General features: G+C 34.0%; 2 protein-coding genes and 1 pseudogene across 3 annotated transcripts; 2 read left to right on the forward strand and 1 right to left on the reverse strand.

Annotated features, from left to right (window-relative positions):
- Nucleotides 1-5,317: 5,317 nt before the first annotated feature.
- On the forward strand, nt 5,318-6,182 carry LOC111403895 (dehydration-responsive element-binding protein 1B-like). The gene has a single exon (XM_023032549.1). It carries the CDS (start codon nt 5,372-5,374, stop codon nt 6,044-6,046), a length of 675 nt encoding a protein of 224 aa, XP_022888317.1. The 5' UTR covers nt 5,318-5,371; the 3' UTR covers nt 6,047-6,182.
- A 1,111-nt stretch (nt 6,183-7,293) lies between these two features.
- LOC111404636 lies at nt 7,294-8,636 on the forward strand (annotated as a pseudogene).
- LOC111403896 (post-GPI attachment to proteins factor 3-like) lies at nt 8,536-14,871 on the reverse strand. Of its 2 annotated transcripts, none has more exons than XM_023032550.1 (6): nt 14,781-14,869; nt 14,422-14,524; nt 11,066-11,327; nt 10,772-10,968; nt 9,960-10,147; nt 8,536-9,109 (listed from the first exon to the last, which is right to left on the reverse strand). In XM_023032550.1, coding segments are annotated over exons 1-6 (1,038 nt in total). In that variant the 5' UTR covers nt 14,782-14,869; the 3' UTR covers nt 8,536-8,822. The 2 variants fall into 2 exon arrangements, with proteins under 2 accessions (XP_022888318.1, XP_022888319.1); XM_023032551.1 differs by having other exon boundaries at nt 8,575-9,068; nt 14,781-14,871.
- Between the last annotated feature and the right edge of the window lie 260 nt (nt 14,872-15,131).

Here is a 15,131-nt window from a genome sequence, read left to right on the forward strand (position 1 = left end):
CAGGAGATAGACAAAATCAAGACTTGGGAATTGGTGTAGCACGCAATCCAGGAGGGCTAGGTGCCGAGAGTTGGTGCAGGATCACGTATTCCAAGAAGGTCTTGAGGAAACTATGGTCAGGATGTCAGAAAAATCAGTGTAGGTTGAGTCTGGCTGATTATAAGTTTATGTTTATAATGAATTCCTACTGGCTTGGGCTCGGTGTTTTACCCACATTGGAGTTTCTCCGTCATCAAACAATTGTGTTATTTATCTTTCTGCAATTAATTTATGACCGATATTCAAATATAGGATAGTAAAACATGTGAACTGATCTGGACAAATTAATTTCTGTGACATGTTGCAATTATTAATTGATTGAAAAAAGAAAATTCCGCATAACACCTATTCACCCCCTCCCCCCTCTAGGTGTTGATTGGGTGGCTACAAAATCTAAAGTAATATTGAATCACTCTTCCTCCGCACTCTCCGCGCAGTCTCCGTACAGTGTGGAGTCTTCGAAAAAAATTCTATAGCAAGCTAAAAACATATCTCTCTGCGAAGTACGAAGGAACAAAAAACTATACTAATAACTTTTTTAAAAAGATGTAGAAATAAATAAAATCATACTAAAAACCTTTCCATTACAACAAAATCATCTTCTTCTTTTCTAAATTTTTGCAACTGGAGAATTAGAAGATAACAAAACATAAGTATTTACTTTACTAATTTTTTCTGCACTCACACTCATTCCCCCATTGAAAATGTTGATTAGTATCATGAAAAAAAGAAATTTGAAAAAACAAGAAATTATAACAAAAAAGCATTTGAAAAATTATATTATATAAAAAAACACCGCCAAAAAAAAATCTCTGAAGAGTTCGCAGAGGTGTGCGGAGAGATCACTCTTCCTCCACATTCTTCGCACACTCTCCGCACAGTGCGGAGCTTCAAAAAAAATTCTATGACAATAACAATAACGATAATAGATTAAAACAACAAACTAAAAACTAAATATAATTATTATATAAAAAAATAACTACAAAATTAGTTTGTTCAAACTGCCAAAAAAATTAGTAAGCTGAATTCTCGCAGAGAGTTTTGAACTCATGCGCCATTTGGCACCTCATTTTTTTTTTTTTTTTGGACAAAATCTAATCAAAACAAATACAAGCACCCAACGAAGCATAAACACTATTAAATACAACCTGTTAAGCTGAAGGTCCTTAAACGTCGATCTGCAGAATAACGTTGCACTTCATGCATCAGATTTTTGAGTTGAGGATTCTTAATGCACGTGTGCTTTCTCTTTCTTTCACAAGCTCGTCCATTCTTAAACCAATCACCAACATTTTTTTCAGAAATAACAGGATTGTGTAACGATAAGGTGGAGACTATATGTAGAATTTCTGTATTATTTGGACTTTTATTTCCTCCATCAAATATGGATCGAAGAAAATCAACCTCTGCAAATATAAGTATCCAAAATCATTGTCTTCCCATGCCCACGTAAATCTAAAAGACAAAAAAAAAAAAAATAGAGAATCGAAGATGAAGTGAGAATATGTGATCCAACAAGAACAGATTTCACGAAAAAGCAGGAATGAAAATATCAATAAAAAGGAAAATAAGGAGTATGGTCGTGGAGTACGGTTAGCATGGTCGAAGCAAAGAATTTTTTTTTTTATTCACAACAAAAAAAAAGACAAAAAAATAAGGAAAAATAGCGTGACCAGTAAAATGGGATTTGTTTGCTGTTGTCTCCACAGTTATATGACATTCACTTTTTTATTAAAAGTTAGATACATACCAAATTTGTAATTGGTTCTTTTATTCCCACAAGTCCAATTACTATTTTCTTTCATCTAAATTTTTTCGTCTTTCTCATTCATATATCCATTCATAAATTAACAGTTAGTCGAGTCTTTTCCCTACATCATTTACCTAATTTTTTTCCAGTTTCCTTTTAATACAAAATTATATATTTTATTAATTATATTTATATACTATTCTCTCCCTTCTATGAAGTCTTCCAAACAAAAAGAAATCATTCGCAGTAGTTACAAACAAAATTCAACATGCATTCTTGAAAATGTTTAAAGTTAAAAATTTTTAAAAAAAAAAAATTATCTTGGAAGAGTTAAATGAAGAATTTTCTATATTTTTCAATATGTTATACATTTTAATGTCAGAGTTGCGGAAACCAAGATAATAAATTTTATAAATCCCATTAAAAAAATATATTTTAATAAAAAACACTTAATGAAAAATCAATAATTATAAAATGGCATGCCAAATGTTACATAAGGTAATATATAGGTAGTGTTTATTTAAATTAGCGTTTTTCTTATACTCAGATATTTATAATGATATATTTGTAAAATTTTCAGCAAATAATGCTTTAGTAATCAGTATACAAAATATAATATGTAAAATGTAAATTTATAAAACGCGGTATGAAAAGTTTTAATCCCGATTTTCTCATTGAGACTTAATTACAAAGTTTGAGAACTAAAGGACCGGATTGTGATTACTTCAATTCTAAGAAACAAAATAGAAATTTTGAAAAATAAGATTTAATTGAATGAATTTTGAAATTAAGGTTTGTTGATAATATAAGTTAGTTGAGGATAGAAGTGAACATAAGGAATTAATTGCAATATTTGAAAAGCTTAGGGACTAGATTGTAATTTAGGAAAATTGTTTTTTTTTTTTTTTAATTTCAGAATTGAAGTATATTTATAAGGTGAGTATGAGTTATTATTTGAAGTTTTAGAAGCATTTTTTGCAACTTTAGCATGTCGAGGACTAATTAGTAGCTTTGATAAACTTAGAGACTAAAGTGAAAATATAAAAATATAAGGAATTAAGGTTTTTCAAGTGAAATAAAATTTTTGAGGTTGGAATTATGTATAAAAATGTGTCTGGTTTAGTTTGGATATTTTCATATATAACATATTGAATACATGTCCTAAACCTGTTGGGCTAAAGCCCACAACAATGACAAAAAATATTCAATTTAATGGTCTGACTATAACGTTATGAGCAACTTATGGGCCTCAATAACAGAGGTCGAAGTCCATCCCATTATGACCCGTTTTGTAATATTTGTATGTATATTATTTAACCCCTATTTGGGCTCCATATTAAAAAAAAAAAAAATTATTTTTCTTTTTTATTTTCAATCAAACGCTCTTCGATAAAAAAAAATTACACGTAATTCAAATTTTTTTATTTTATTTTTTAACTATACATTCTGTAACAAAATCACTATTCCAAAACATATTTTCTCCACAATTCAATTATACTAGAGCTCAAATAGGGGCTTATAATGGAGTTTTCAATTAATAACATACTTGATTTACCCATATTGAGTGAATTAATTTTGATTATATTAATTCAATAAAATGTTCTAACAGCTTGAATGACATAATCATGCAACAAAATATTTACTCAACTATATAACCAACAAAATATAGCCAATACTTTATTGTTAAGAGAAAATATACAAATGATTTTACTATTTGAATTTAATTGTGGTTAAATGTATTAACTGATTGAACACCATAAATAAAACTTGTCTCTCTTACTTCGAGATATTTAATCACTTGATGTCTTTTTAAATTACGTACACTGATATTTAACACCAATTTAACTACATAACGTCACTCCATTCAATTGCACGACTCAAACTAGAGTCACGAACTAATTATTTATTCAATAGCAATTGTTCCCTTGAATTATTGTCCTACATTTCAAAATTCACTTTCAAAACTCTTATTTTGTACTAAGTTATTCTAATTGAATCGCGGTCTTATTTATAAAGTATTGAACCCACCAATCTTGGGTTAGAAACATGAGTGGTCTCCAAAATTTTAAACAAAAATACAATGTCGACTTAAATTGATTGTGTAAGCTGAACAATTGTCACAATTTTGCTAAATAGGTTTGCAACGTTTAATTTAACTAAGAGAAAGATTACACAACTTGGTTGGAGAAAAACAATTTTTAAATCCCCACTTTGGGCATCGGCCAAGATAAGATGAGGTCAAATCGAATTAGGTAAAAAAAGTCAAAAGATAAATTTTTAAAAAGCAAAACAAAACAAATTTTTGAGGCAAAATGGTTGTTTTTGAGTTGAACTAGATTGTTCTTATTGTGATTCGTCAATTGTCACTGTAATCTGATCGGTTCTTAAATTGTTTTATTGAGTTCTAAATTTTCGACTTTTTAGCATAAAACTAGTGTAGTACTTGATTTCTCCCATCCGACATTTCATTGTTGTACAATTTGATAACTTTGCAATAAATAAATAAATAATAATAATAATAATAATAATAATAATTATTATTATTATTATTATTATTATTATTATTATTATTATAATTCTTGTAGTCAAATTAATCGAAATAACGTAGTGACCAACATTGGACAAAGTTTAAATTTTGAGATTTATTTATTATAAAATAAATTGGAATGATAAACATAAAATTTATTCCATACGTCCCATTTTTATAAGTTTGTCTTATTTTTCACACGGATTAATAACTCTTATTTAATATTTTGAAAAAAAAAATTGTCAATAACTTGTCTAGTTTACTCTTATTTATATTTGTACAATTTCAAAATTAAGTGCAAAAATTGTTTATAACTGAGCAAATTAAATAAGTATATACTAATAAACGAACAACACAAAACAAAATAAGCTCAATAAAAAAATAGAACCATATAATTGGAACAAGAAAATAAGAAAATTAAATTTATATAAATTGGGTGGAGAGTGTACTAACGAAGACCAGCAGCAATTTTTTTCCTTTGTTCCCTGAACTTCATCCAGTAGACTGTCGACAACTTGCTTAGAATTTAGCGACTTGCAAGAGAAGTTATTCCATGAGACCAATAAATATCAGCCCGTGGTCCACGCGTTTCCGTGGGAAAACCACCAGATCCTGTTAGTTATTAACTGTCAACCCGTGGAGGTCACCACACTCACTCCGCAGTTTCCTCCATTGAAGTGACGTCGTATCGAATAGGAACTTTCCGAAGTATTACCTTCTGATTAAAAATTCTTTTGTCTGTTTCTTTGATATTATGTTAATTTAACCATCAAAATAGTCAAAATAGTCAAAACTTCCACGTCGCCCATGACACGTGTTGAATGTTTATCAGCTTATAATACTTAACCTGGCACAGCTGGGCACCCATCACTGTTCTTAGCCACAAACAGTTCAAACCGTGGGCAGCTCCCTCCGGCCCCAGCTGGCTTTTTCCGCGTGCGATATTCTCGTCCAAAAAGGTAGATCACTTATCACTCCATACATATAAATACACTAAATCATCCACAGACAAATATAATCAAATCAATTACATTATAACCAGCTTGTCAAGATTAATGGATATTTTCAACAAGTTCAACTCGGACCCAGTTTCTTGTGTGCAAGATTTCTCGTCCTTGACTGAAGCACCAGAGTCTTCATCTTTATCTGATAATAGCAATAGCGTTAAAAGAGCCACTTTTTCTGATGATGAAGTTTTGCTAGCTTCAAACAACCCGAAAAAGCGTGCCGGGAGGAAGAAATTCCGCGAGACGAGGCACCCTGTTTATCGGGGAGTGAGGCGGAGGAACTCTGGTAAGTGGGTGTGTGAAGTCAGAGAACCCAACAAGAAGTCAAGAATCTGGCTGGGAACTTTCGCCACAGCGGAAATGGCAGCGAGAGCTCACGACGTGGCGGCAATAGCGCTTCGCGGTAGGTCAGCGTGTTTAAACTTTGCTGATTCAGCTTGGAAGCTGCCGGTTCCGACCTCCACTGATGCTAAGGACATTCAGAAAGCGGCAGCAGAAGCGGCCAAGGCCTTTGGGCAACCAAATTCCGAGTCGGATGCGAGGGAGGAAGCTACCGCTATATCGCAGGAAAATGTGTCCTTTTCCGATGAGGAGGATCTTTTCGGAATGCCTGGATTGATTGACAATATGGCTGAAGGGTTGATGCTACCTCCACCTTACTGCATGGACACTGATGTCGTGGATGCATATGCTGACATGTCTTTATGGAGTTATTCCATTTAATTTTTATAAATTATTTAATGTATTGAGTTAGTTTAATTAGTTTAGGTTCCTTCTTAGCCGTGCTTGGTTTTTTGATTAGTAGTACGGATAAGTGACATGGATAAATATGATTGTATAATGACAAAAAAAAAAAAAAGTACCGAAGTATTTTCAAAAAAAATTCAAATCTTGTGACTCTGCGTATATTTTGTTTGATACTTTTGTGCGTAACAGGTGAATATTGTTTGTCGCAAAAGAACTACTAATATCCCATATGAGGTCAAGTAATTTTATAGCCACCAGAGGCTTTTAAATAAGAAAAAAGCCAGTTAGTCGGGATTAAAAATAGGAAAGGAGAAGACAAATTGAAGTGGCAGCAAAGATTGTGTTTTTTTTTTTTTTTACTTTTTCAAATTGTTCAATCGTGAGACAACACGTGTCATCCATGTTTTTCACCATGTACGTGTAGCACAGTTATTTAAATAAATACTTCACCGAGTTTATTGGGGCTCAAATAACGCGTCTTAGATTTTTTAGGACAATTGCGGCCGATATGTACTCCATAGATGGGTCCAAAAGTTCTAAATGTGTTGGGTCAAATTATCAAGCAAAATTCCTGACTACAAAATTTGTCACTGGTTTGTTTTCCTAATATTCCCAAATTAAAAGTTACACGCCTATAGTATTAAAGTGAGTTCCATTAATATGTAATAAACAATTGTATTAAAGGTACAAGGCTACTTGATAATTTTTTGACAGATATCAACTGTCGAAATTTAATTAGCTGTTAGACAACAAACACATAGCAAACCGATTATACAGTGTCGTCACCTCTATATCTATAAAAAAAAATTGTGCACTTTCCTTGTACAAGGAGCTTAATTCATTAATAAATAACACTATGGGGACTTATATCCACGTGGGACTGTGATTTGATTAAGAAATATTTGGCCGTTAAAATCTTAATATAATTAAATCCCTATTTGGTTCAGTCAAAAGATCATAAAATTTAAGTTATAATCAATAATTAATTTTAACCATGTATTTTTCAAGAATTACAATATTTTATCAAAGTTTCAACTATATATTTAATTAATTTCTAGTGATAATATTTATCAAAAATTTGATTTTCTAGCAAAGTAGAAGAGAGACACTAATATCTTTTCATACTATGATATCATATCAGTTCCCAAAAAGAGTCAAACTGCCACATCAAACATTGAGGGAACCTAAATTCACAATGAAGTAGAAACTGTGGGCAGAATCTCTCAAGCTGGCGCTTTCCGTGTGAAAAATTCGCGTACTGAGCGTATAATGAACTTGTCTTTCCAGTCTCCATCACAAATATAAACGAACACTTACATATAGATCTACTTATCACTACTCAAATCCCTTTTAAGCACTTATATTCAGACAGCTTTTCAAGATTAATGGATCTTTTCACAAATTTCTACTCGGAACCAGTTTTCCCTGTGCAGAGGTCATCGACTGAGGTATTCATCTTTATGTTACAATGGCACTAGCAGAGCCAATTCATTGATGAGGACGTTTTATTAGCTTCAAACAACCCAAAAAGGCTTGCAGGGAGGAAGAAGTTTCACGAGACGAGGCACCAGGTTTATAGGGGAGTGAAGCTGAGGAACTCTGGTAAGTGGGTGTGTGAAGCAAGAGAACCCAACAAGAAGTCCAGAATTTGGCTGGGAACTTTCCCACCGCTGAAATGGCTGCGAGAGCTCACAACGTGGCGACAATAACGCTTCGAGGGCGGTCCGCTTGCTTGAACTTTGCTGACTCGGCTTGGAAGCTATAGGTTCTGGCCTCCACCGATGCTAAGGACATTCAGAAAGCTACAGCAGAAGCGGACAAGGGCTTTGGGCAACTGAATTCCGAGTTGGATATGAGGGAGGAAGTCGATGCTGACCCTGACTATAGGCAAGGAAGGCAATCGCCTAAGGTGAGGCCCCAAAAAAATTATTTACTTTACATGTATTGTTACATATATATATATATAGAGTCCCATATTTGAAATTGATCTAAAACCCCCAAAATTTCAGGACCGGCCTTGGAGGAAGCTACCACTATATCACTGGAAAATGTGTTCTTTACCGATGAGGAGGCTCTTTTTGGAATGCCGGGGTTGTCCGACAATATGGCTGAAGGGTTGATGCTACCTTCTCTGTTTGCAATCTCTGTTTGAGTAGCATTATTGATATGAAAATGAGTATAAATACATGTAGTTATAGTACGGATCCAAAAGTTGCTAGTGTGTGTGTGTGTGTTGTTTAAGAAAATTTCAACTAAAGCATGAAATTAAAGTGTTTAGTGTCTTCTTCTACAGTTGGAAGAAATTGCCGTAATTGTACTCACCTGGTGGGAATCTTATGACGAATAAGAATAATCATGAAATTGACATCTCATATTGAACAACACTACATAGAACAATAAATTGTGTTGTCTACATACATGCTGATAAAGGGTATAGGATTATCAAAAAGGAAAATCATAAGCCAAATGTAAGAAAATAGGCCAAGCTTTGAAAGTGCTAAAGATTGCCCCCCAAATCAAAATATTTGCTATTACGACAGGTACTCGGAACTTTTAATGTCAAAAACATGACTAATAAAGAAAGCTGAAACAAGCACGTGTCCAATCTAAACCTACTCAGACTAGAAACAAAGAAACCCGCATCGATAAGCATTTCAAGGAAATGCATCAGAGCGAGAAAAAAGTAGACAAATACAAGAGAAACCAACAAATAAGTTGATACAATCACATTCTCCAGATAGAGAATGAGACGTTACTTTGTCTTCTTGATGAGCATTGATGTTCTGAATTCACTATCATCCCGGGCAAAACTCCACCATAGATAAGTGAGAGGTATCGTGGTTGCAAGGGAAAGAACATGAGCATCAACAAGACCCCAGTATGGAGGGAAGTCATATATATCTAAGAGCATGGAAGCGGCTCCTCCAGAAACCACGACCCACAGTTTAAAACAGGATGGATGTCGAGTAACACCAGCCCAGACTGCCCACAGGATAAGCTGCAATGCACCCATTATTGTACATACTATCATGTTCAAGCCTGAAATATGTCATGACATAATGTCAGGTTCTTTGCTTCATTATTCAACTTGGATTCTAAGACTAAGAAGCAACAATTCCTTCGCCCTTCTCAATTGTTACCATGTATGCTCGTGTACGCACGACATACAAATAAAAGAAGATAATAGAACACAAAAAGAACCAGTTCTCCGTCCCTGCACTGAGAAAATCCTCACTCCTCTCGTTTTAAATCATCAAGAATATCGCATGGGCAACTCGTTGAAGACATTTTCATGTTTGCTGATTCCCAAATGCTCTCAGAAATACTAAATCACTCAAGCGCTACCTAGCAAATATTTCCTGGTGACTCATAGCTAGGTACTTGATACATTACTCAGAACTCAGCATCACTCACGTAAAGGATCAATAATTTCTTCACAATTATCCGAGTATCTCTACTTAGTCCTTACAGTTGATTCTATAGTTTATACAATTTTACTCCAATATTTGTTTGGCTATTAACATCTCTTTGGCTGAAAAATATAATGTCTCAAAAGAATTCACTTTCCAATGAAAATCATTTCTAATGGTGCTTTTTTCCAAGACAAAACTGGGACACAGACAGAACTCAGTCATACCGGCATACAAAGGATGAAGTACAATATAGAATATATGCTAGACACTACTCAATGTTATAAGGTATAGCAAATATCCAATATCTTGTTTCTCTCCTCCTGCTGCTCTTCTCTTATCGTCAATGACCATGAAAAGTATTGTTTTAATGAAAAAGACTGATCATTTTCTATTCTAAGTATATGGTTCTACTGCTAGTTTTCAGTAGTGATGCATGAAATGATATTTAGGAGAAACTGCATAGAGAGCGGGCTTACCATAATCGAATTGATAAAAGTTCAAATACAAGATATGGGTTGTCGTGAACGCAATTATGGGAGCCGCAACCATTACCCTTGCAGCCTCCAGCCTCACATTGAAAGCTCTAATTGTAGCTAAAATGAGGGAATATCCAAGCAATGCCACACCAGATGAGTAGTCTAACTTCTCCGTCAATTCTACGTCTCTGCATATGATTCCAGGATATCAAGAAAAACAGCACATAAACAAGGTCACACGTGCATATCATCAAGAGTTTACATTACATACGATCTCCTTAATGCATTAAGATACCAGTTTCAGACACGTAAGAAACTTGAATAAATTCAAGTACGAGTATCCAATATTTTTTATTTATTATATGCAAAGGAAGCATAGCCATATGCATAAAAAATCGTTAAAGATGTGAATGTAAGTGTAATGAGAAATCAAATATTCCCAATGACATTCAAAGAATTTCTCAAAGAAACTTATCAGCATCATAGAAATCCCTTAGAAATAATGTGATTTGCAGTCACTCACAACCACAGTCGCCCTACGTGGCACGCATGTGATAGTTAGTGTTTTGATATATGTGACAAGAAAAAACTACTATATCGATACATCAAATCACAAACTGCCACGTAGGACGACTACCGCAGTGAGGGACTATGAATAGTATTACTCAATCCCTTAATAACATTTTATTCACATGTCATCATATGAATGATCAAATCATGTACGTGGAGAAATTCAAAAACTACAATTGATGGTGCCAGTATTATACAGTAAATGAAGAGAAGAAGGAAAAGGAAGAAGAATTGGTGCTCACTGACTGTGGAAGACAGCACTCCAGAACCAGGTATTCATTGCGAAGATTGCATATAAATGCCACATGCCAGTGTATTCATAGAATGTGGACTTATTTGGCCTAAAAGGCAGCTTGTAATTTACAAGGATAAAAAAGGATACCCATCCATGGAATTGCACAGCAAGATTAAGGGCAGAGAGAGCCACAGAAACTGGTTCCTGATGAATCAAACATATTAAGGCTTATTAATAAAATATAAAGAAAATGAATATTAATTAACCTTCCATAATGTAGGGCAATCAGTGCTCTGAGCACCTGGATTCCATAGATACGTCGGAGTGGCCACCTCCCATGATACTTAGTAGGCTTGTTGCCAAGTTTCCGCCTTTCTTCTTCCCTAGAAAGCATACATTCATATCGACAGTCACTGCGGCAGTCCCATTGTTTCCACCGCATATAAAGTGGCTCCTGCAGATACCATGGGCCATCAATGGGGTTTCCATCAGAGGAAAAATTGCAGTGTTGAAAGCATTTGTTCCCCACACATCCAGTCTTCTCACATTGCTCAACACAAGTCCTAGCAGTGCCAGTATTGAAATCAAAAAGCATGGGTTCAGTGAGCCACATCAAAATTAAACTGCTACAAGAAGCCAACTAACATAAGCAAAGAGATGCAGCTCAAAGTCAGTCATTATTATTTTAGGATTAAGCCAATTCAAGCATGTGACAGTGAGAACAAGGTACCATATATAGTGGGGTGAAGTTAATCTGCCAACCATACTCTTAGAATGACCAACTCACCTGAATTCTCCAATTATAAGAAGGAATGAAAAACTAAATTTTGTGGTATAAACTACTATTTCTCACACACGAGCACATGCAGCTGAAAGTTTGCCAAAAGAGTTAGCTTACTATAGAAGCTCCTAGAGTTTCAATTCTATTAGTGCAAGTGGTAACAATGATAAAGATCTCTCAACCAAAATTCTTAGTTGTTCCAGTCTGGGGTCATATGAACTCTCTCTTCTCAGAGGAAATATAAATTCCATATGCCAAATGTATAGGAAAAGCGAGCCCAAATAAATTTGATAAGATTTGACAAACTTTTTTGATAGGATAAGATTTGACAAACTAAATGCCTGCAACCACAAGGTGTTTGAATTAAGAAATTACATGCTTGAATATAAGGTTTAGCCCAAACCCTCTAGTATCCGAAACTCACAATAAAAAGCTTTTAGTCCTCCATATTTCCCTTGTATTGCACTCTTGTCTCCCATTTTAGATATCGCTTTTTTATAGGTTACAAATGAATATTGAGCAGCATAAAGAAGAAGTCTGTAATGCTTGGCGGCCAACCGTCGGCACCATGATCAAATCCCCACCTTGGAAAGTTCACCCACCAGAAATTTTACCCAGGCCTCCTTTCAAAAACAGGATTAAATCCAGCCAATGCTCATGTTTAATTAAGTTGGGATTAAAGTTGATTCTAGAAAGGGATATCAATTGATAACATTTTGAAGGCCACGATGATTGTAGCTGAATTATACTACAACAAATTTCTCTCAAGATTATGCTACAATGTACGATTTCGAGGATAAAACCTACAACTAAATCATTGCCCTTAATTCAAACTGGTTTCTGATCCATAGCATCGTAGAATATATGTCAAACAACCCTAAGTACAAACCACTCAGTCAACATTTTGATTTTCACAACTCCAAATGGCAAATACCCATGATCTTGGAATAAACCTAGTTACTTGGGATAAATTAAAATACTCTCTTGCGAAGCAAACATGTGAAACACAAATGAAATTGAATTTCTACCTATACTTGTACTGCCTGAGACTATATACCTGCATTACTCTCAGTGCCGCCACCATGTGATCATCATACCTCATTTTACAATAAGGAAAGCACTACTAACTTTTTACAGATCTAATGAATGATTAGAATACTTCTACACAACCAAGTTTATGGAGCTTTTTACAGATCTAATGAATGATTCAAATCATCATTCTTTCTTAGATGTAAAAATAGAAAGCCAGCAGTTATCCTTGCCCCTTTCTCTCACCTTTGGAACTGGCTAGCCTGCCTCATGTACCTCATATCAAAGGCTTTATCATTTAGATTCATAGATTAAGCAATCATAGCAAAGTATCTTCTTATTCTAATTTGCCTTATTTTCCTCATTGAAAAGAGATATCCCTACCTGTGCTCTAAGTTTAGTGGGTTTCCTTTGTATATCAAGGTTGTTGATAGACTCTTTACGAATTAGGAAACGAGATGAGAAGAAAAACGGCCTAGTCTAATTCTAATCTTGAAATGAACTTGAACTTTGTATAGTAGATCAGAATGTTATTGAACATGTTCAAGCAACCGGTCATTTTTTTGTTGCTGCTCTGTAAGTTGTACAAAGCTTTTTGCCAGACATAGCTTCTCCATCTTGCTCATATCCTCACTGTCAAATTCCTTGGAATTGTCATACAATCAAAATTAATAATTTTGTCCGAAGCAAAAACCCAAATCATGCTGATAGGCATCAATTATTGTCCACATGAGTCTACTTCCTACATGATTTTCAGCCTGCCATCCTTGATCCTCCTCCTTAAGTATTTATGCATAAGATTTCCGGACAATTCTATCTTTCACCCTTTTTGGAATAAGTAGAATGACATTTCCAGTAGAATATTGATTGCAAAGTATATTTGTCAAAAATAGATCCTTGTTTGGGCTCCATTTTAGAGAGGTTTTGGGAAAAATGTATTTTGGAACACTAATTTTAAGGAGAATGTGTTGTTAAAAAGTAAGGAAAGTTTTGAGTTTATGTATAATATTATTTTTATTTAAAAAAAATGTGTGTTGAAAATGAAGAAAGAGAAAAATACATTAAATTAAAATGGAGCCCAAAAAGGGGCTAAAATTAAATGAATTCTGAGGGCACGCCCCTTTGAGGTGTCAAAATCGAGGCTATTAAGTGTTGTTAAAATCAATGGTAAAATTGTATACCATATCAAAGAGTGTAAATAAAGCTGTTAACAATGGTATAAATGTATCAAAACTGAATAAAACAATATCAAGTGTATGGTGCATGAAAAAATAAATTGGGACAATTCGCAGATGAGGCAGCAGTGCCGTATACATTGTTCTGATGTTTTCCTAACTCAAATCCTCTATAATCGGGATTATTCACTTTAGGTTCTCGAGCATGAGGCAAAGTTTAATTGAGCTGAATTTATTGTAATTCTATCAGTCCTACCTAAACTTACATGCATAACTGAAAGCTAAACAATTTCTTCTAAGAAGCAACCACAGAACTTGTGGCATCAATCGCAAAGAACAGCCACATCAAACTTAAAAGACGGATCTTTGACCCCATATTACAACTTATGAACACGAAATAATTTTCCATGTGATTGTCCTATATGATTACAGCTTAATACATCAATTGATCAATTGTAATCTAGTCAAAAAATGTTTTCCCTTACAATTAATTTCAAAAAGAAGAAGATCCAATAACAATTTTCCTTGAGGAATTAATATAAGTTCTAATTATAACTACTCTAAAGTCTAACGTCCGTAGCCATATTAAAAAAAATTAACTTTTTAAAAATAGGGAGATACTAAAATCCAATTTTGCAGTCTAATAATTCTCCAAAATCTGATGAAGCTTACTTGTAAATCGGATCGGAGTCACCAGGGCTCGCGTTGAGGACTCCGAAAAAACAGAAAAATGCCAACAAGAAAAGACTGAAGCGACATTGTGCCATCAGATTCACTAACAAGAAAGAAGCAAAAGTCAAAAGGGAGAAAAGGTTCTAAAAGATCTACTTTGTTTTTCTACAAAGCACAAGGAATCGTCTTTGATTGATCAATTTCCACAAAAATTGATAAATTTTACTCCAGACTTCATAAACGTAAGGATTAATGATTATTTTTTGTGGGTTTTTTGGGTATACACTTTGACGTGAGGTGCGTCAATGGCGAACGTGATTGCAACAAAGAGAAGGAAAAAAAGAAAAAAGAACAATTACTATGCTGGGGCGTGGCATGGAAAGGTTCTTTGAGGTGTGGTTGAGGACAGACTCCTCTCCAGTGCCTTCCACTCCAGTTTTCTCCGATGTAAATGAACTAATGAAGTACTCTCTTCCCAGTCAACCGAATGAATCGTAAGACCATGTTTGCCTAAGTTTAAAAGGTAACTTATGAGTACATAAGTAATTTTTTAAACCTACTTTTTTAAGCATTTAAATTTAATTGTGTGTAATTACTTAAATATGTTTATTTTTAAAATGTAGAAATTATTGTCACTTGAAAATTCTATCATATAATTCTTAGAATGAATATTTAAATAATCGATGTAATACTTTTTTGGTGAAATTTAA

The sequence above is a fragment of the Olea europaea genome, chromosome 11, assembly GCF_002742605.1.
Source record: "Olea europaea var. sylvestris chromosome 11, O_europaea_v1, whole genome shotgun sequence".
NCBI classification, from domain to species: domain Eukaryota; kingdom Viridiplantae; phylum Streptophyta; class Magnoliopsida; order Lamiales; family Oleaceae; genus Olea; species Olea europaea.

Bases quoted from the DNA above. Each gene is read 5' to 3' on its own strand.
- LOC111403895 (XM_023032549.1), top strand. From the start codon at position 5,372: ATGGATATTTTCAACAAGTTCAACTCGGACCCAGTTTCTTGTGTGCAA.
- LOC111403896 (XM_023032550.1), bottom strand. The intron at 11,328-14,421 runs GTAAGCTTCATC...TGGCACTGCTAG, and splicing joins GACTCCGATCCGATTTACAA to GACTTGTGTTGAGCAATGTG. The intron at 10,969-11,065 runs GTGCTCAGAGCA...TTGATTCATCAG, and splicing joins GACGTATCTATGGAATCCAG to GAACCAGTTTCTGTGGCTCT.